We start from the raw sequence: 22,849 nt of genomic DNA on the forward strand, positions 1-22,849 counted from the left end.
GAATTTCTGTAGCATTTTCACGTTCTATATTTTTAAAATTTAGGATGGAATTTACATGCACATCAACGATTAATCTTTTATTATCGTAACGTGAATCGAGTGCTTCATATAATGAAGAAAATGTGTCAAATGTGGAAGCAAATTCTTTTACTTCATTTGAGAGACATGAGTTTAAATAATAAAGTTTTTGCGACTGAGTGAGTTGATCATTAGAGGTGATCAAGTCATCAAACTGATTTTTAAAGGTACTATAGTGTTCATATCTTCCCGAGAATGTTGGAAGTATAATAGGTGGAATTTTTGTGTTAGTTATATTTTCAGTTTGATTACTTTGTTTAACATCGTTTACAGTTGATACAGTTTCTTTTTTAGAATCAATTATAAGTTTGAGGCTTACCTCCAAATCTTCTAGACGAGATTCGCATTGTTCGATTTCTTTTTCGAATTCCTCTAATTCTTGATCAGTTATTTTTTCAATACCGAAAGAATGCACTCTCAATTCATCAAGCTTACTTTGTAATTGTTCGACTTTTTTCAATTTCACTTCAAGTATGGTATTATTAGGAATATCTTCAGATATACTATCGACAAAGGTTTGTATTCGAGTAATATTTCCTTTCAAGGAAATTTTTGCTTTATTTAGTTTCACTATAGTATCCATAGTTGTAGTTTGATTCGAGCGCTCCGTGTGCTCGACGTGCCAGACAATTTCGGCCTAAAACCAACACGCTTGATAATTTAGTAAATACCGACGGATCACCAGCTGCACTTTTTGTTTTTTATTAATAACAACAACATTAAGCATAAACAACAACAACAGCTGGAGATATTGTGGATTTCGAAAGGGTTTAAGAGATATTTATCCACATCTAATGTTTTCGAGTCTCATAGGAGAAGTGATGATTTAATCTCATTCCGCTAGGGAATAACGTGCATGCGCCAACAACACCTGCTATTAAAAGAAGGAAGGGGATCTTTAAGATTGGTGAAATTTTGTTTATTTACATGGGAAGAAACAACTTTAAACTCAAATTTATTCAAACTCTTAGCAATTTGGGAACTGATTTTTAGATGATAAAATAAAACAATTAAATCGTTAAAATTCGAATTTGAGAGAATGATAGATTGTGAGATTAATTTTCTATTGGTGGACTCAATAATATTGGAAGGAAAGCGGTAGTCTACAGTGATAGCTTTAAGGAAAGTAGTTCTTCATGGAGGAGAACTATTTGAGCAAATTTTAGAAGTATGGTAAACAAGTATGCATAAGGCAGCTATCTTTTGTTAGGGGTATGGGATGTTCAATTTGCAATAGTATGTTGCAGGAAATGTTACTTAGTGAGCTACCAAATGTTGCTTTGAAGATTTTATATATTGTTGCTTGTAAATATTATCACTCTGAATACTGATATGTGTTATCTGTTAAAATATATTTTATAATTAAATGATGTATTGTTAATTAATTATCCCAGCAAGCTTGCCAAAAATTTAAAAATCTCTGCAAGAACTTATAATAGTGTAGGAAAATCAACTGTATGACATGTATTCTCCTTCAAGTGTATAATTTTTTTCTATTTTGAATATTTATAAGTAAATTTTGTGTTTTTTTCTCTCTCTATTGAATGCATAAAGCAAAACTAACTTATGCTAAAAAGCAACCATATTTGAGCTCACTCAAAGTTTTGAAATTAATGAGTTTGAATTTTAATTTGTTTTTGTTTCAATTTGTTACTTTAAATAGTTTGTTCAATAATTGTAAAAGTTCTGTTCATTGTTTCATCAATAATTGTAAAAGTTCTGTTCATTGTTTTATTACTGTAGAATATATGTTTTTTACATGGTCAAAATATTATTTTTCTTTTTCAGATAATGACTGAAATAGCACAAAACCAAATTAAAATTTATGAATTTCCAGAGTGTGACGATGAAGATGAAAACAGACAGCTCAAAATCATGAAGGTAATTATTTCTCAATCTAATTTTAAAACTTAATGTAATAAATTATTTAACTTTTTAAAAATTTTTGTTTCATCATTACTTTGATGCAAATGAATCAAATTTGATTTCACAAAAAAAGAAAAGTATTCAGTTTCTTGAATTTTAATTTTTTGCTTTTCTTAATGATTTCTTATTTTTCAACTATTTTTTATTTCATGAAATCTTATTATTATTATTTTTTTTTAATAGTTGCATTACTTACTTACTTATCCTCTACCTGCCTTTGGGCACTTAAGGCCTCTAGCATATCCCTCCAATGCTAGAGGCCTTAAGTGCCCAAACATTCTTTTAATTTTCCCAAAAATATGCGCTGGATGGTAAGTCTGGATCTTTTCTTTGGGCATTCTAAGGATATGTCCGAGCCAGCTCCATCTTCGTTTTTTAATTTCATCTTCTATTGTTTTTATTTTAGCTTTCTTTAATAGATTTTGACTTGATACTTTGTAAGGCCAGAAAATTTTAAAAATGAAAGGTTTCTAATTTTTGTATTTCGATTTTAGTCTGTTTCCAGGTTTCTGCGCCATATAATAGTTGCATTACTCAACATGATTTAAAACCTAGTTAATTTTAAATTATTAATACCCATAGGTTTCATTAAAAAATTAATTGCAATTTAAACTTCAGTAATGCTGTTTAAATTGCAGTTTAAACTTAATATAAAAGTATGTTTTTTTAAATTTCCTTAATATCATCTTAAGTGATAAATTAAATAGTCTTGATGTATAATAGATAAATGTCGGGACATCTAATCAGTAATCTAATAAATGTAAGTCATCAATAGCTATGATTAATAAATTAAAAGCATTTTTTAATTTTTTTAGGACTTAATAAATATGAGCAGTATTTATAATTTAATATATATGAATTGTACCATTGAATTATTCCATCAAATACCATCTTAATTGTAGCGAGTGCTAAGAATAAAAATGGTAATATTAAAACAATCTTAAATTTTGAGATAAATATATGTCAGTGTATTAGGTTACGTTACATCAATTGGTGAATTAAAATGGGTTGATCCACTAATTTTACTTATAAAAATTCAAGCTTTTTGCAACCTATTTTGGTAGTCTTGTGGTTATTCGTCAAGGGACAGAAAGATGACAATATATGTCATAAGTAATTAGTTAGCATATATTTTTCTGTAATGTACGTCATAAATAGGTAATTAGCATATATTTATTTTTTCAAGTAATTCTTAATAGCTTATATTATGTGTTCTGCTTCTGGAATCAGTACTATGTTAAATAGATAGTCAGATGAATACGACTGGAAGTTTGCTTAACCTGTTGAGCAGTTGCTGTATTCTGTTCCATGTTCTGCTAATTTAATTAATGAAAGATGAAACCTTATCTTTAGTTATTATCCTGTTTTTGGCTTGTATTCCGTGATCAGTCTTGTTAAGATTTTGATGCTGGAAATTACAGCATCCCTGAAAGGTGAATGCAGAGAACTTGAATTGTGTGCTGTACTGTATAAACAACTGCAGCTTGGTTAAAGCCTAAGAGTCTTGCTTAGCTTTCTGTTGCCAGCCATTGTACTACCCGGATAATGCCATGCATATTCCCTTTGTGGTTTTAGTGACAAGGTCATGTGTACTGAATGTGTAAAAGACGTTGATGAACAGCCAAGGTGTATTAGAAAAGAACTTTTAGAATAATAAACCCTTTTGCGATGGGAAGCGCAAACGTGCGCTTATCGCTGAGGCCGGCAGTCTCTCTCGCGAGTATCTGTTCAGGGCCGGAGGGTTTTTTGCCGTTAAGCCTAAATTCATGAAATTAACGAAATATCAACGCATTGTTTAATAATGTTCTGTAAAATATTTAAATGAAATATGCTTTATATATATTTCTATAGATACTTTATTTACTTGAGTTATTTCTTGTTTAAATATATATTTTACACCTTTTATTTTCATTATGTACTTACCATTTAATAACTTTTAACATTATAATATCTGAAAACTAAATATATGACTTAAAATTCTTTTTTCGTGTGAGAAACTTGAAATCACTAGCATTGCACTAAAAACTGGACCACAAATCGAAATNTGTACTTTCATCTTGAGTAGAAGGTCAAATCTACATGTATCTGAAACCATATGGACATACAATGCCATCTTCTCACAGAAATTTTATTTTCTAAAACGTTTCAGGACATTGGCACAAATGAGTGATGGCCGGGGGTGAACGAGAAAATGCTCTGGCACACCGGTGTGTCGGTTGGAAAGTAAGTGCGTTTCTTGCTGGCAGTCGGCGCAAAAGGGTTAAACTATGTTCTACAGCTGTGTGCTACGAGTTATGCAAATAAACTATTTAAGTTCTAGCTCTTTGTTCTTCTACTATGTTTGGAATTGTGAACCTGAAGTAAAGAATTGTTTTAATGAACTCTCTCTTGTAGTTAATTACAATCGCCATTACATTTACCATTTATATTTCATGTACTATCAAATGAATTAGAATATGCAAAAACTTCCCATTTTCCATTATCAAAATTTTTCTACAATAAAAATGAGCTAAATCTTCTTTTATACCTTAAAGTTGAAATGGTTGATTGGAATCTGTCGTTTTTGTTCTTAATGCTTCAGTTGTATTTATTATTATGAAAAATTCAGTTTGATATTAACTTGGAGTGTTTAAATTTAACCCAAATACGTATAAAACTGTTGCGTGAATTATAGACTTTTTATGATCTAGGCTGTACTAAGCATTAAATTTTTTTCTTTGCGAGTTGCTTTAAAGGGATGTAGTTTTGTTAAGTTGGCTTTCAATATTTACTTTTAACATATGCTTAAGATGAAGATGTTTCTGAAAGACAAATATTTTTTGCACATATTTTGTTTTTATTTATATATTTTAATTATCTTATTAAAAACTTAAATTTTATTGTTATTATTTAATATTGTTTAACAAACACTATTCTTAGCATTACACTTTCAAAATATAGTTAGTTCATTTCTATATGTAACATAGTGTAATATGAAATATTGCTATTAAAGGAACGGGTGCCATTTGCTGTTGTTGGTAGTAATACGCTCATAGATGTCAATGGAAAACAAGTTAGGGGTCGAAAATACCCATGGGGTGTGGCAGAAGGTAATTTTTTTCTCCATATGATTCGCATGTTATTATGTGAAATGTTATGGACCTATGAATATGACTTCATAATTTTGTTTAATTTTTTTCAGTTGAAAATATGGAACATTGTGATTTTCTTGCATTACGAAACATGCTTTTAAAGTTAGTATATTTTATTTATTTTTCTCTTTTAGATTCCTATTTATAAAGTTGATGTAGTTATTGTTTTCTATCCCATTCTTTATAGCTTAATAAAGGTAATTTAAGAATTAAAGTAGTTTTTAATGTCTTAAGAGCTAACGCAGGTTTTGTTCTTAAACTAAAATAATTAAATGCTCTTCTTATATAAATATTATATTATCATTATTTAACTAAAATTATCGTTTTTTTTTGGAACAATTTAAATTATATGTGCTTCTTATAGTTTAAATAATATATATAATGTTTATTATATAACTTTACTTTAAAAATATATTGTAATGTGTTTTAAGTTAATAGTTTGAAATAAGTAATGCACTTTTTTATTTTTAATACCATTAGCAATTTTCTGAACAAACTTTTGTTTTAATTAAATTAAAGCTAGGAACTGTTGTTAAAAGACAAATTTGCTATCAGTGTTTACAGTTCTGATATTCCTGATTTTTCTTACGTAAAATATTTTGTTCATAATATCCCATTTTCTATGAATACCAATGTGAATCTCAAAATAATGGATTTAAAATTTTTAATCCAACATCTCATTTCATTTAATAATGTTAGAAAAAATCGCAAAATTTGCTAGTTCTAACTTAAAGGTGTAAGAAAATTGAATTATTTCAATTATTAATATTGTACTTGTATTCATAGAAATTTTAAATGATGCATTCAGAATTTATGCACTTAATTTTTATGCGGGCATATTCATTGAATTTTTGTATTAAGATTGTTGAAACCCTACTTTAAAATTATTTAAGAAAATTTTGAACTAAATTAGAAAATTTTAATTAAATAATCGGTATGAGGAATTGCTATTTAATTGTAAGTGCTTATTTTTTTTAATGCAACAGAATTATAAAACTTTTCATGTTTTTTTAAATTTTTTATCTCTAACAATGAGTTGTTTAGTAGTGCTTCATTAATAAAATTATACTCGGAATAGGGAAAACTTTTTGTTCTAAGCAAAGTAATTCTGAAATTAAAAATAATGCATATTAATATTATTTTATGATAAAATTTGATTATATTTTGCTCAGGGTTGGCAGGTTTTTGACATGTGACAGTTTTTGACAGTTTAAACCATGGTTTAAACCGTCACGTCAAAAACCTCACTGTCAAAAATGTCAAAAACCTATATTCATGTGTGAAATTTAATTAATACATAAAATTTATATATTTTTTAAAGGATAGTGTTTCTAAATATGTTCTAGAAAAAATAAATTTAAAATTTTGAAGAAACACTTATATTTTGAATAGTAACCAAAATCTTGTACTTTTGAAAACTCACATCTTTTGTAATATTATGTATTCATTTTCATGTGTTATTGAAAATCTGCAGTGATATTATTAAGAAATTTATTTATAACCAAATTTAGTGTATAGTATAGATTATACTAAAAATTAGACATTTTTAAAGATAAACATTAGCAGTTTTGTACATTAGACATCTTTTAAAGAAAAATCTTTTTAATATTCTTTTAAATCTTCTTAATAATCTTTTTAACATAAGACAATACAAATTTAAGTGCTTTCTGTTAAATACACAGAGTAGTTAGTGTCGATTTACAGTATATTCAGCCTATTCATTTACTATGCTGAAAATTTAGTTTATCCAAATACTTGTGAATTTCATTTTGCTGAATACTATATAGTTTTGTTGAATATCTAAATATTCAGCTGTTGAATAATTACTTCTTGCTTTCAAGATATGCATTATTTGTATTCTTAATACAAGTGGAGAAAAAAAAATTAAGAGATAAAAATTGTTTTAAAATGATAAGTGTAATAATTATAAATAAATATAATAAACAATATGAATTATATTTATCATTATTCATAAATATAACTACTTTTAAATTCAAATTAACATACTGGATAATAAAGATATTCGGTATAACATTAAAAAAAAAATTTTATACACTTGTATCTTATATCAAGTTTGTATTTATACAACATAACTTGTAAGTTCCTTATAAATATTAGTTATATGTTCCTTATATGTCAAAAATGCATAGTAATAAACTTTTAATTTTCTTAAGTATCAAAAAGAAAAAAAAAATTTTTTTAAATATAAATATTTAAACAATTTTTGTGCAAAATTTTTCTGCACATGCATTTGAATATAAATTTCTGAGATTTTAAATCTGTTATTTTACCTTAATTTTAATTAAAAAATATTTTAAAACCTGCTGATTACCTATAGTATAATTAAATTTCAATATAATGCATGGCAACTGTTGGTAGTTTTGAAGTTTATATATTTTCTTGGCAAACTTCAGTTTTTGACATTTTTGACGGGTTTTTGACGGTTTAAACCAGTATTATACCCTTGTCATGTCAAAAACCACTTTTTGACGTCAAAAACCCAACCCTGATTTTGCTTAAGTAGAGTTCATACTTTTTACGAGTTTGCCTTTGTTAGCTGTTGTCTTGTATATGAGTAATATTCCATTGAATGTTTTGATTTTTTTTTTGAAAATTGTCCCGACTTTTCTGAGACTCACTGCAACTAATTTGTTAAAGTTTTAGATTTCTAAGTCCACTTGTATTTAGTAATACTATCTGCTGGTTTTTTTTAAAAACTCTTTGTAAAGTGCTGATTTTGTACAGTTAGCCAAAAAAAAGGACCACCTGAATAACTTGATCTAATGACGAAATCTTCACATTCTATGACTGGTTCTTAATGGTTCGAGGGGGTGATCTCAAATATGCTAATTACTTAGTGCAGACGATATTTTAGTCACGATATCAAACACAAAAACATACTTTCTCTGAATAAACATACCCTCTTTTTGACAGACTTGGGCTTTAGGCACCCAAAATATAGGGGGCACCCCCAATCTGGGAAATATGGTTCTCATAGTTTGGTTGGGAGAGTGATCTTATGTTTGGACCCCTTAATATTAGTTTTACTTTTTGCGTCTTGAGAATTTTTTAATTCAAAATGTGACGAATCTCTAGGTTTTGCCAAATGCTCCAGAAGTAAAATTAACATTAAGGGGCCAAACTTTAGATCTCTCTCCCAACCAAACTATCTGGATCATATTCTCCAGATTGTGGCTACCCTCTATATTTTGGGGTCAAGAATCTGAATCTGTTGAAAATAGGGTATGTTTATTCAGAGAAAGTACGTTTTTGTGCCTGAATTCGTAACTGAAAATATCATCTACACTAATTAATTATAATTATTAAGGTCACCTCCTCGAACCATTAAGATTGATTCCAAGAACATGCAGATCCATCCAATCTTAAAATCAAAAGTTATTCAGGGTGGTCCTTGTTTTTTGAAGTACTGTACTTGAGCAAAAAATATTTTTTTAAAAATTTTTTCTATTTTATGACAGGTATAAAAATAATATAATTTATTTTATAAATAAATTTAGGACTCATATGCAAGATTTGAAGGATGTCACAAACAGTGTTCATTATGAAAATTTCAGGTGTAGGAAACTGGCTGGTGTAGGAACTGATGGCAAACCTTCAAGGTTATGCAACAAGTGAGTTATACTGTTAAGGATATGTCTAGTATGATGAACTGAAATAATTAGCATTCTAGAATAGCAATTTTTTTCCTGATTTTTTCCCCCTCCAAATTCTTGTGTTGAATTATAAATTGAACTCTCCCCATGAAATTATCTGAAGAAAAAGACTTTGCCTTACAGATTAACTTGTATAATTTTCTTAATTACTTTCATCTTCTCCATATTCACTGGTATATAAGAATATTTGGTATAACAGAATTTTTTTTTTTAAATTCTTTTCAGTCATCTTAATGGATTGATATAAAAATAAAGATTAGTAATTATATTTTGCATAATAGTCTCTTGCAAGAATTATCTTTTTCTATATCATAAACTTTGCAAATCTATTAATGTAGCATATTTTAAATTGGAAAGCAAGAAAAATTAATGATATTTGAAAAAATTTTGAGTTTAGAGAAAAATTGACTGTTGAATGAAATGTTTTTCAAACTATCGAAATATTTTATGTAACTAATTCTGCAAGTATAATTGCTACTAATTGTTAATCAAAGGCAGATTAGCTAGGGATGTATTGAGCCAAGGAATTAACCTCTCACAGGAGTTTTACTTTCTAGTAGTTCATAAATCTTTAGTTTCTATGTGACCTTTGCACTTTTTTTTTCTTGTTTTACATCAGATTCGTATAGTTTGGCTTAGCATACCGATATTCAGCATTTATGCTGTTAAACTGAAAATTCTCTCCTATCTAACGCCTATAATTTCCTTTGTTTTTCTTCGATTTTCAAATAGTTTTTTTATTTGATTTAAAAAGAAAATTATTTTTCAGATTATCTCACATTATTTTTTTTTTTTGATCCGTCAGTTATGTTTGTTACACAGTTACATTTACTCATAAAATATATTTGCCTGAAATCTATTTTATTGATATCTATTCTATTTATAAATATAACGATTTATTTGTAATTCTGAAATTGTTGAATGAGTTATTAAGGAGAGATATTCATTAAAAATTTATTATTCTAGATTACTGTTTGTCCAGATAATTGTTTTTTCTTCTTTATTTTGTGTTCATTGTCAGAACTCTTAATTGAAATTTTATACATCAAACATGTTATTTTACTTTTTCTTCCTTTTTTATCTGAAAGGAATCCTCTTGATCAGTTGGAAGAAGAAAAGAGGGAACAAGAAAACAAAATGAAGAGAATGGAACAAGAAATGGAACAAGTATTTGAACTTAAAGTGAGAGAAAAAAGACAAAAACTCAAAGACTCTGAACTTGATGTAAGTATGATTTTCAAAATAATTATGGTTGAATTCCTGTTTAATAAAAGTTAAAATAAAACTCAAATTCTTGTATATTTATTTTCAGCAAAGATCTCATGCAGCTAGAAAAAAAAAGTTTCAGAATTTTTTAAGCTTATTTCACTTTTTTTAATTTGTTCATAATGAGATTAAGTGGTAACATATAGACTTAATGAAATAAGTTTTATTTTTCATGAATGTTTCATTTATAAAATTGATAAAAAATTATTTTCCATCTAGTTTAATTGTTTTTGATCATGCTTATAAGTTTGAAAATCTAATTTCTATCTTAAGTTTTCATTTCCTCTTTTTTACTCTCTTTAGAGCTTATGATTAGATTAGAAACTTGGGTTAGGTTATGATTAGGTTAGGGAAACTTGGTTTGGGTTATGTTAGAATATGGAATTTTCTGAATTTACAAATGGGAGATTAGAATTATTTACAAGAAATGTATGCTTGCATTTTTTTAAACTTGAAAACATATTGTATATTCATACTGTATATCGTGGTGTAAAAGTTGACCTCCTGTGTTTGATAACGAGATAGCAAATTTCTTGTGGGTCCGAAGTATAAGTCATCCACTGGTAGTAAGTCAATTATTATTCCTATAAACGTGATCATTCAAATTATACTACAAAAAATTCGGCAAACTAGGCGAAATGCTGATTTAAATGTTATTGTAAAATGTTTTAAAAAGAGTGAGAATTCAAATTCTTTGGATGGAGTTTATCGATAGATGTTGATAGATGATATAAATAGACTATTAACATTTGGAAATTTGAGTCCATTGCAGAGTGAAGTCTGTAATATGCAGACATTCAGACTATTAACTTTTAGACTGTTAACTTTTTCAGACTATTACAAGAAAAGTTAGGCTAATTCAAATACGTATAGAGATGAATTTGTACTTGTAAACATAGGATAGTTTAGCAGGTTGTTTTTAGGACATACGATGTTTTAAAATTTGAGTACTAAAAATTAAATTCATTGTTAGAGGTTCTAAGTATCAAGATTTTTTCTAACTATAAAATCAAATCAGAATATCATGCTAGATTATCTTATATTCAAACTAAAAGAGGAATATAATTTTTAGTGTTTAGGTAAAAAAATGAACTTTTTTTTTAAAGTTAAATATTTTCCCCTGTTAGAAAATAAATAAGTGCCTATAAATTTTTTTTCCAAAAATTTTCTGAAATTGCGTTATCTGCGCTACATTACAGGCAGGTTTAATCATTTGAAATCAATTTATTTTTTTCCCACGAAAATTACATTAAAAAATGCGATGAAACACAATTTTTTTTTGAAAGGTTGTAAAGATAAAGACCTATTATTGGATCATTGATCTCTTATTCAAGAAATGTTTATAATTAAATGAGTTATTTGTTTCTTATTTAAAGTGAAAGTTTTCACATGGGTTAGTCAGATTGAGAATAAATTTAGTTTATATCAATCTTTTAAGCAGTCAATATGTATCTAGAGCATACTTGGTGTATCTGTATTGGTATTGTTGATATACTGTAGGAAGGATACTTTCCTACTTTATGTGTACACTCCATTGTTCGTCTCCTTACCTGTCAATTAAAACAGCTGTTAGGTATTCATGCTCTACCCGCACAGCAAATGAGACGGATGTAATTAAGGCATTTGACCTTCAAGTGTTGATTGAACATTCTGTTTTGCTATTTAATGCTTTGTTAAATTAGTTATGCATAGTGCATAGCATTTTTAAAAAGTGCTTATAGGTGCTTATTTTCGATTTTCGTTTTTTAAAAGCCCTTAAAGGTGTTTTTTTTTAATTAGGTGTTATTAAAAGGTGCTTAATTTTCCTTTTTTGAAAATGAGATTGTTTTTCTTTACCATGTCAGTTTTCGCCATGTATTATGTAAAAGCGTGCTTATCACATTGTTCTTTTCAACGTTTTCACAATTCATTCAACTACAATCTATTTCGGCGTATTGTCGGTCCGTAATGTATCACAGCGCCAATAATGTTATATATTTCATGAAATACTTGAGATTCCGCATGTGCGTCTACTGAACTGGGTACGGTGAGATTCCACTCTCATGTCCAACTCTGCTGCATTTCGCAAGATATTCACAATTTCAGGCTTCATTTTCCACTCTGATATCGAACCGAAAAATCGCTTGATTATTTTATAATGGCTAACATAATCAAGAAACGAGTTCCTTGGCAGAAACTAGTTATTTTATCATTATCATGTAAAGATTTGGAAAATTATTTTGTATTTCGTTAATGTACATAGTGCTTAAAAATATTTTTTGAGAGCTTAAAAAGTACTTAGATTTGGCTATGCACCCATGTTCATTGCCTTTTCTCATAATACTTATTCTGAAAAATGTTATTAAATAGTATTATTTATTTGATCTAAACATTATGGTTGCTTTAGTAAAATAAACATTGACTTTGAAACTGTGAACTTAACTCTATAGATAAAGCCTAATCTGTAATACTTAACCTAAATCTATTGATAAAGAACATGTTTGAACTTAAATCTATTACTTAAGAGACCTAAATCTATGGATACTTAAATCTATAGATTTACTTAACTTAAATCTATTGATAAAGCTAATTGTTTGTTATCAGTTGAATTGCTAACAAAGTAAGAACTACGTAAAAAATAAAATATTTTTCCTGATATTTGCAGCTTCAAAAAAGGCATGAACAGATAAGAAAAAGTTTAGAACAACAAAAGAATGAATTAGAAGACAGGAGAAAAAATTTTGAAAAAGATAAAGCTAATTTTGAATTAGTCAACAAAGATGCTGAAGATGCGTTTAAGAGGATGACAATGGATAACAACTCCAAAGAGTAAGTATTATGATTCTTTTGGGTTTCATTAATATTCTTTGCTGATTAATATGTTTTTAAACATATTTTTTGTACACCTAAACAGATTTTTAATAGGATATTATTTAATAATATTGTTTTAATACAAGTATTGTTCGTTTAGTTAATTGCCAAGGAAACTATAAAAGAAATACTAATTGTAACTAAATTTTGACATCAAACAAAACATTTCAGTAAAATTTGAAGTGCTGAACTTAATTACATCGATTTATCACATTACTTCGTTTATTAATTTATTAGGAATTTCATTATGTTTAGTGTTTTCAGTGAACGTTGTTGAAAAATTCCCTTTTCAAATGAAACATTTTCATATCTAATTTTATTCATGGGAAAAGGGTATGTTTTGTTTTTAAATGTTAAACAAAATATTTTTGAATGATTACAGAATGAAGTTCGGTGTATATGATTTGGATGTTTTTATGTGTTGGTGAATTAAATGTTAAGAATGCTTCCTTCTAATGTTCTGAGCATTAACTGCTTTAATTTGTTCTTTCTTTTTTTTCCTTCTTGCATTTGTTTAGATTTTTTGTTGCTTTATTGACTCAATGTGTCATGCAATACACATTATGTACTGTGTTCTGTTTTATTTTTATTTATTAATTATAGCATCTGTAGGTTGTTACATGAATTAAAAAAAATACATATAAGTATATTAGCTGTGCAATTAAATATGTATTTCAGCGCATTGTGTGTTAAACAAAAACAAATTTGTATTTTCTTTTTCCTCCTTTCTGCTGCTGACAACTTTAACATCCAAGCCTCTTCTTATTGAAAAATCATAATATACAGAAGGCCTTTCATATTTTTTCTGGAAATAATTTAGTTAAATTTTTATAGCTCTAACTGAATTTTACTTTTATCTGATAGCCTTGATACTGCCACAAAAAGTGAACTTTCTGATTCAAGCATATTAATTTTTTCCTATTGACCTAGTGTATTTTGATAGTACATTTGTCAGGTTTGTTTAGCAATCTGAAAAGGTGAAAAATCATAGAATAATGACCAAATGCTAAAAATAAATATTATGAAAATTTAATCAGTGGTCAAAAAATTAATGAATGTTACTAATCCACATACATTTTTACTGGTCTGTCTGTCTCCATTAGATATTAAAAAAATAATAATAATGTGAATAAATTGTTATAAAGTGAGTCTGTTATGATCACAATTATAATAGGATCGATTGTTTTGCGATAAAAGCTCTAATCAAAACATCATACCACCCATAGGGACCACTGATTATTCATTTTGGGGTTGTATCAAATCAATGATCCTTCATTAATTTCGAGCCTTGAAGTTGTTTTACATCTTTTAAGTAGATGTTTTTCATTTTGATTTTATTTGATAGATAATTGATTCAGTCTATGTTAGGCTTTTTATTCTGGGTCATTGCTGAGATTTCTCATTCAAAAATTGGTTTTAGAATATTCTGCTGGTGGAAGAGTAAATACATTTTTAATTTTTGCTCGAAATTTTATTATGTATATAATTTTTTATTCTATCAAAATCTGGAATCTTTTTGAGAATTTAAAAATTTTGAGAATTTAAAAAAATCAATTTAAATGGTAATATGAGGTTTGGCAGTTAATTAAACCTATAAATTCATTGAACATTACTGCAAACTTCCATTTATAGTTGCTAAATTTTTTTGAACGAGTCTTAAATAAGTTACTAAGTAGACTTTAAAAGTGTTCTGTAAGGGGTTGGATATGTTACTGTTCAGAAAATGTTTATTTGTATAAAAACTTAAGTTTTAGCTGTGAATTATCAATACAGAAAGTGTCAAAAATGAATTTGTATACAAAGACTGATTATCAAAATGGCTGTTTTGGTGACCTGTCAAATTTCAATCTAAATTAATAAATTTCATTAAATTGAGAAAAAAGTTTATTTAATTAAAAGCTTTAAAAAATTTATAATAAATTGTTAATATAACATATAGTTTAAAAAAGAAAATAGCAACAACAACAAAAAAATTGTTTCCTAAAAAATGTGAAATGACCTTCTGTAAATAGTATATTTAAAGTTGTTTGAAACATTATTTCTAATTTAATTTGTTTTATTCAGTTTTTTTTTATGCTTATCTAAATTTTGTTATACTTGAAAAATAACTAAATATTGATTAAATAGTGTATCAGGAAATTTTTTTATTGAGTAAAATAGCACTTGCTGCTATAAATTAATATTGCTGCTTAATGGGGCTATTGACTTTGAAAATTTAAGCTCAAATAATTCAAGATTAATTGATTTTTTTTTTAAATATATGCTTGTATTGATAAACCTTGAGATTAATTTTCCTATCCCATAATTCCATTTCATATAGATTATTTTAAGGTGAAATAACTCAGGAATGTAAAAAAAAATAACTTTTGCGTATTCTAATTATATTATAATACAATCATAATAATAATAATAATAGAATTATAAAAGACCTAATTTTTTGTTATCAAACCACTATTGCGTCATATCTAAATTGTTTTTAACTTATTATATTTCTTGTTCAATTAATATATTTTTTACTAGCTCTGAATTCTTTAGATCTTTTAAGATCAATATCGATGACATTATCTTGAATAAAATGAAACAATTAAAAGATTGTTATTGTAGATAAAGAATTTAAAATCTTTTTTCCTATTATCTGATTAAAATTTACAACAAAAATAATTTTGATTTTCGAAATTTTTTTTTTTTTTTTTTTTGAAGATTTAATACTAGTAGNTTTATATTTTTTTTTTTTGAAGATTTAATACATGTAGCGTGCATGTAAGTAAGCAAAGTGCTTTGCATGCTCTCTGTGTACATCTATTTATAAGTCTATCCATTTTGTGACATTACATACACAGCACTGTGATTACTTTTTACTTTATATTTTTAAATGTTGAATGTTTTTTATTGATATGAACTATTTTCTTAATATTTCTACTCAATTGTTTTATTTTTTATTGTGTCACAATAAAGAATTACGTTTAGTTGGTGAGTTTTTTTTTAAAAAGGTTTAATTAATACCTATTTGTTTTTGGTTTATAAATCAAAATAGTTCTTTTTCCTCAAATATTTTTTTAACAGAATCTAAGTGTTATGAAAGATTATATTTGTAAATAGTACATAGGCTCTTTATTTTTCTCTTGTTTGCTAAGTTAGTAGCAAAATCACAACAAAAATTAAATATAATAAAAAGTTTAAAATTTTTTAGAGACAGAGAAAAAAACCTCTTTACATTCTATTTAAATAATTAAACAACGTTGAAAACTTTAACACATTTCTCTATTTTCAATCATATTCTAAGAAGAACAATGTATTTGACTTTTTTTTCTTGTAAAATGTTTTCAAAAAAGTAAGAGCAAATATTAAGAGAATTTTTTCGTTCTATCTTTTTGCTGTCTATCCTGAATTTTAAATCTATTTGCTTTGTAAAATAGTAAATAATCTGGCTTTATAACTTTGTTTTTTAAAATATCTATAATATCGTGTCGCAAAATTTTTGTTCTACTTAGTTCAATGGTTTTAGATTAAATGTTAAGAGGTTTAACTTCATTTTATATAAATTAGAACGATACAAAGGTTTTGTTATTGTTATTGAATTTCTTATAAACAATTGCAAATTTAAAATGCAGACAATTAAAGACGATATTATACTAATGTTAATAAAGTAGTTTAGTTAGGTGTAGTTTCTTTTAGTGTTATATGAGTTTAAAAATGCTCTGCATTTCCATTTAATATTAGTAAATAAATCTTTGTATTAAAAGTTTATGTAAATATCCTCTATGTGTGTAGTTAATGGTGGGAGAAGTACTCCTAACATTATTTACATGGTGCACTTATTATTCAGGCAAAGTTTTCCTGAAAAAATCTTCTCTGCTTGCTGCAGTTCTATATCATCAAAGAAATTCTCAAAAATTTTTGGTCAACCTCCCACTTCTCTTTAATTTTCTTCACTTTACAGGTACTCATTCTTTGCATAGTACACTGCTTTAAAACTATATCAGTGCATAAATACTTATTTTTTTACAAATTTTTCTAATCAATCAAGGTTGTCATTTTTGTAAAAAGAATATGCGTTTATATTTGTTTAGTTTAATAGCATGCCGTGATGGCTCAGGGGATAGCAGTGTTTTTACTGCAGCGCGAGAACGCGAGAATCTCGCTTATTTTTTTTCTTTTCTCGCATTAAAAAATTATTAACTCGAGAAGGTTGCGCACTCTATTAATCAATTTCAAAATGCGCAAATTTTGGAAAAAAATTCGTCTTTTGCCATTTTGAATAAAATTTGTTTCACTTTTCTTCCTTGATCGTTCATTATTTTCAACATCGATCCCTATTATCTAGCTTCCCTATTTACCAGTATTGTTCAGAACCGGTGCGAACAGCAGAACATAATGCCCCCCCCCCCCTGAATGACTGAACACATTTCAGAACAAAATTTCTCTGCAACCACGAGTTCACCGAAGGTAAAATTTCTTCATGTAAGATGTTTAAACTTTTTTCAATGCTGCAAATTTACTTAGTGATTCCGAATTGTTCAACATCTGTTGCAAGGTCATTCAGCACTCAAAACCGAAATAAGACAAAATATTGTATACAAATGACTGATAAACGTTTGAGCAACCTAATGAGAAAAACTGATGAAAAAGTAGATATACAGTACAGAACCCGTTATCCGGAAATCAGAAAACCGGAAAACCAAAAAACCGGAACGAAATTTCGATACATTTTCCCACCATTTTTTTTAAAAAAAATTTTTTTCCTCATAAGATTTTAGGATTTTTCTTTCTTTTTTGAAAGATGTTTACCTTACCATCATTTTGGAAATAATCATTAGTGTATTACTCCATCGTTTTTTCTTCTTTTTAAGATTATTTCCAAAAAAGTTTTTTTTTTTAGTTGGGTTTAACAAAAAAAAAAACGGCTTTTCGTAGCGATTCAGAAAACCGGAAAAATCAGTTATCCGGAATAGCGATGGTCCTGATCGTTCCGGATAATCGGTTCCCTACTGTAGAAAGTTTTCCATATGATAATGCAGCAAAAATATTCAATGCTTTAAAAATTAGAAGATTTATTATAATTAAAGAAATATTTTTTTCCAAGTCTATTTGCGTTTTTTTAATTTTTAGAAATCTCACTTAACTTTTTGAGATCTCACCCTGTTTCTGAGAAAGGGTGAGAAATTCTCTCTCATTTTTTTCTGTAATGAAAGCACTGGGATAGAGCATTTGCCTTCCAATGAGGTGAACTGGTTTCGAATCCCAGCGATGGCTGGTCGATGTGAATTCCGCATCTGGCTTGCACTGACCACAGTGCTGATGTTAAATATCCTCAGTGGTAGACGAATCATGGGTAAGAGTCTCCTTGTGGTCAGGCCAACTGTGAGAGATTTCCCTCTCCATGTAACTCAAATGCGGGTTAGTTCCATCTAAAAGTCCGCCATGAAAGCAAATTTCTCCCCATACTTGATCCAGGAGTTCCCTTGTCTTCGGGATTGGGTTCAAAATTACAAGGCTACGGAGTTTAATATTAGTAGTCTTAAACCCAAAAAATTAGCTGATTGTTCAACAACGGTTGTAAAATGAATAAAAAATATTGTTGAATTGTTTTTTTAGACATACTGTATATGACCTTGCTACTGTCCTGGTTTAAACTTGACTCTTTGCTTCATAGCCTCTAATAAAAGATAAGACATTCAAGTTATTAAATTCATATTATGTACTGCTGTGTTGTGTTTCATATTATAGTAACAACGTCTTTTTAGAAAAATTCAAGAAATGATAACCTTTATTAAATAATGAGGAGTAAAGCTGGAGAATTCCTTAATATTTCTATCATTATATTTAGTATCAAAATTTTGTTTGTCAGATTAATTTCACACATTTATTTAGAAGAGTTATTCTTAAGAATAATTGTTTCTTTCTTAAATTAAAAACATTGTTAAAAAATGCTTATGGAATTTAAATATATAATTCTTACAATTTTGGCAACCTTGGTTGTTTCTTATGCACATAGATACACTTTTTTCAATCTTTGCTTGTAACTCAATGCACGCTGTTTGTTTTGCTGGGTTATCTTTATATTTTATTATACTCCATAGTATTTTCCTAGTCATTATTTTGAAACTTCTCTTTTGTCTCAATATTGAAATATGTCTATCATGATGAATTTTGTTGAAGTTTAAAAACTTATATATACAAAATAAACTATAAAATATTTGCGTTTGCACAAAAAATTAGTAAGTGAATTCATATTAAAATGCGTTGAGCTGAAAGTTCTGAATTGAAAAAAATTTTTTTTGTGTAAAATTTCTGAAATCTTTCATTTTTTTTAAAATTTCTTAAATTAAGCCTCTAAAATCATTTAAGTTCCAATAATTTAATTTGAATAAAATTTTTTTTTTGAATTATGCAACCTGTGTTTAATAATGTTAAAATACTGTTTAAGTACTGTTATCCTAAAACCTTGAAGTTAAGAGAAGAAGATTATTTCTAACATTGCAATTTCTGTGCATAAATTCAGCACTTCAATGCAAGAACAAGTTCAGATTCCTAATTGTTTGCAAGGGCGAAATGACTTGCTGATTTTATGTTTGTCCTTGATTGAAGAAATTTCTTTATTTTATTACAGACTTCACATAGAAATTCGTTGTCTATTAATTTAGAAAAATGTATGTCCTCAAAGACACATTTTTGTAAATTTCATGTGCTTTAGATTTAATTCTGAAATTTTAATTTCACTTATATATATGAGTATTTCTTTTCTTGATTGATGTTTGAAAATCACTATGTTGTAGATAATGGGGATCTAAAATGTAGTGTGACATCTAAAATTCAAAAAAGTCTTTGCATGCTGCTTATCATATTTGCAGTTTTTTGATGCATGTAAAAGTACCAGTAACATCCTTGCGCAATATTTAAAGGCAAAATGAGTATTCTTACTTCGAGTATGAAAAGGGCTTTCATTGCCNTTTTTCGTTTTATCTTTTTGCTGTCAATCCTGAATTTGAAATCTGCTTGCTTTGTAAAATAGTAAATAATCAGGCTTTATAACTTCGTTTTTTAAAATATCTATAATATCTTGTCACAAAGTTTTTGTTTTACTTAGTTCAATGGTTTTAGTTTAACTGTTAAAAGGTTTAACTTCATTCTATATTACTTAGAATAATACAAAGGTTTTGATATTGAATTTCTTGTAAACAATTGCAAATTTAAAATGCAGACGATTAAAGACGATATTATACTAATGTTAATAAAATAGTTTAGTTAGGTGTAGTTTCTTTTATTGTTATATGAGTTTAAAAATGCTTTAAATTTCCATTTAATATTAGTAAATAAATCTTTGTCGTAAAAGTTTATGTTAATATCCTCTATGTGTGTAGTTAATGGTGGGAGAAGTACTCCTAACATTATTTACATGGTGCACTTATTATTCAGGCAAAGTTTTCCTGAAAAAATCTTCTCTGCTTGCTGCAGTTCTATATCATCAAAGAAATTCTCAAAAATTTTTGGTCAACCTCCTACTTCTCTTTAATTTTCTTCACTTTACAGGTACTCATTCTTTGCATAGTACACTGCTTTAAAACTATATCAGTGCATAAATACTTATTTTTTCCCAAATTTTTTCTAATCAATCAAGGTTGTCATTTTCGTAAAGAGAATATGTGTTTATATTTGTCTAGTTTAATAGTGTTGAAATGTCGTGATGGCTCAGGGGATAGAGCATATGCCTTCCAATGAGGTGAACCGGTTTCGAATCCCAGCGATGGCAGGTCGATATGAATTCCGCATCTGGCTTGCACTGACCACAGTGCTGATGTTAAATATCCTCAGTGGTAGACGGATCACGGGTAAGAGTCTCCTTGTGGTCAGGCCAACCGTGAGAGGTTTCCGTGGTTTCCCTCTCCATGCAGCTCAAATGCGGGTTAGTTCCATCAAAAAGGCCACCATGAAAGCAAATTTCTTTCTATACTTGATCCAGGAGTTCCCTTGTCTTCTGGATTGGGTTAAAAATTACAAGGCTACGGAGTTGAACATTAGTAGTCTTAAACGCAAAAAATTAGGTGACTGTTCAACAACAGTTATAAAATAAAATAAAAATATTGTTGAATTGTTTTTTTAGACACAGTGCATATGACCTTGTTACTGTCCTGGTTCAAACTTGACTGTTTGCTTCTTAGCCTCTAATAAAAGATAAGGCATTCAAATTATTAAATTCATCTTATGTACTGCTGTGTTTCATATTGAAGTAACAATGTCTTTTTAGAAAAATTCAAGAAATGATAACCTTTATTAAGTAATGGAGAGTAAAGCTGGAGAATTCCTTAATATTTCTATCATTACATTTAGTATCAAAATTTTGTTTGTGGGATTAATTTCACACATTTATTTAAAAGAGTTATTCTTAAGAATAATTGTTTCTTTCTTAAATTAAAAACATTGTTAAAAAGTTCTTATGGAATTTAAATATATATTTCTTACGATTTTGGCAACCTTAGTTGTTTTTCATGCACATAGATACACTTTTTTCAATCTTTGCTTGTAACTCAATGCACGCTGTTTGTTTTGCTGGGTTATCTTAATATTTTATTATTCTCTATAGTATTTTCCTAGTCATTGTTTTGAAACTTCTCTTTTGTCACAATATTGAGATATGTCTATCATGATGAATTTTGTTGTTGAAGTTTAAAAACTTATATATACAAAATAAACTATAAAATATTTGTATTTACACAATGTATTACTAAATGAATTCATATTAAAATTCATTGAGCTAAAAGTTCTGAATTAAAAAAAAATTTTTTTTGACCTATTTTGTATATAATTTCTAAAATCTTTCATTTTTTTTTATTTCTTAAATTAAGCCTCTATAATCATTTAAGTTCCAATAATTTAATTTGAATTAAATTTTTTTTTTGAATTATATAACCTGTGCTTAATAATGTTAAAATACTAATGTTAAAATACTATACTATTTAAGTACTGTTATCCAAAAACCTTGAAGTTAAGAGAAGAAGATTATTTCTAACATTGCAATTTCTGTACATAAATTCAGCACTTCAATGCAAGAACAAGTTCAGATTCCTAATTGTTTTGCAAGGGCGAAATGACTTGCTGATTTTATGTTTGTCCTTGATTGAAGAAATTTCTTGATTTTATTACAGGCTTCACATAAAAAACAGTTGTCTCTATAAATTTAGAAAAATGTATGTCCTCAAATACACATTTTCGTAAATTTCATGTGCTTTAGATTTAATTCTGAAATTCTAATGTAACACATATATATGGGTATTTCTTTTCTTGATTGATGTTTAAAGATCACTATGTTGTGGATAATGGGGATCTAAAATGTAATGTGACATCTAAAATTCAAAAAAGTCTTTGCATGCTGCTTATCATATTTGCAGTTTTTTGATGCATGTAAAAGTACCAGTAACATCCTTGCGCAATATTTAAAGGCAAAATGAGTATTCTTACTTCGAGTATGAAAAGAGCTTTCATTGCCTTTTTAGAGTCTACTCGCAAGTTGTTTAAAGCTCCTGACAGTCGTTAAATTAACCTTTTTTTTTCTTCTTCGCCTAGCATCTTTTTAATCTATTTTTTCATAGGAATTTCTATCAGCTTTTTAGGTTTTTGCTTATTTTATCTTTTTTTGTTCAAACTTGTTTTTGTTAAATATTTGTTTTGAATTACTTATATGGTGTATTTTGTTTTTATTATATTTTGCAATCTATAGGACTGTTTCTGGATCTGCTAAGAATACTCCTCGACTGAAAACCAAACACTTGACTGCATTTCTTTTTAAGTAAAGAACGTGACTGGCATTATATTTTGTTTCGCTGTTTAAGTTATTCTTGTATTATTATTTTTTGGGGAAAAATTTCTTTTGTTTATATTCTTAAAATATTTTATATCAGCTACTTTAAAGATGTGAAATAAGAACAT

At 27.5% G+C, this 22,849-nt stretch overlaps 1 protein-coding gene across 12 annotated transcripts in view; it reads left to right on the forward strand.

Annotated features, from left to right (window-relative positions):
- The window catches only part of LOC107457025 (septin-7), an 83,689-nt gene that overhangs the window by 44,229 nt on the left and 16,611 nt on the right, over positions 1 to 22,849 (forward strand). For 8 of the 12 annotated variants that reach the window (XM_043052066.2, XM_016075061.3, XM_016075057.4 and 5 more), the window contains exons 7-13: positions 1,867 to 1,959; positions 4,997 to 5,093; positions 5,186 to 5,237; positions 8,654 to 8,767; positions 9,898 to 10,033; positions 12,720 to 12,883; positions 22,641 to 22,709. In XM_043052066.2, coding sequence (XP_042908000.2) covers positions 1,867 to 1,959; positions 4,997 to 5,093; positions 5,186 to 5,237; positions 8,654 to 8,767; positions 9,898 to 10,033; positions 12,720 to 12,883; positions 22,641 to 22,709 — 725 coding nt within the window. The remainder of the gene's footprint in view (positions 1 to 1,866; positions 1,960 to 4,996; positions 5,094 to 5,185; positions 5,238 to 8,653; positions 8,768 to 9,897; positions 10,034 to 12,719; positions 12,884 to 22,640; positions 22,710 to 22,849) is intronic. The other 4 variants (XM_071182648.1, XM_071182646.1, XM_071182645.1 and 1 more) reach the window with 1 other exon arrangement.

Source organism: Parasteatoda tepidariorum, chromosome 6 (assembly GCF_043381705.1).
Source record: "Parasteatoda tepidariorum isolate YZ-2023 chromosome 6, CAS_Ptep_4.0, whole genome shotgun sequence".
NCBI lineage: Eukaryota > Metazoa > Arthropoda > Arachnida > Araneae > Theridiidae > Parasteatoda > Parasteatoda tepidariorum.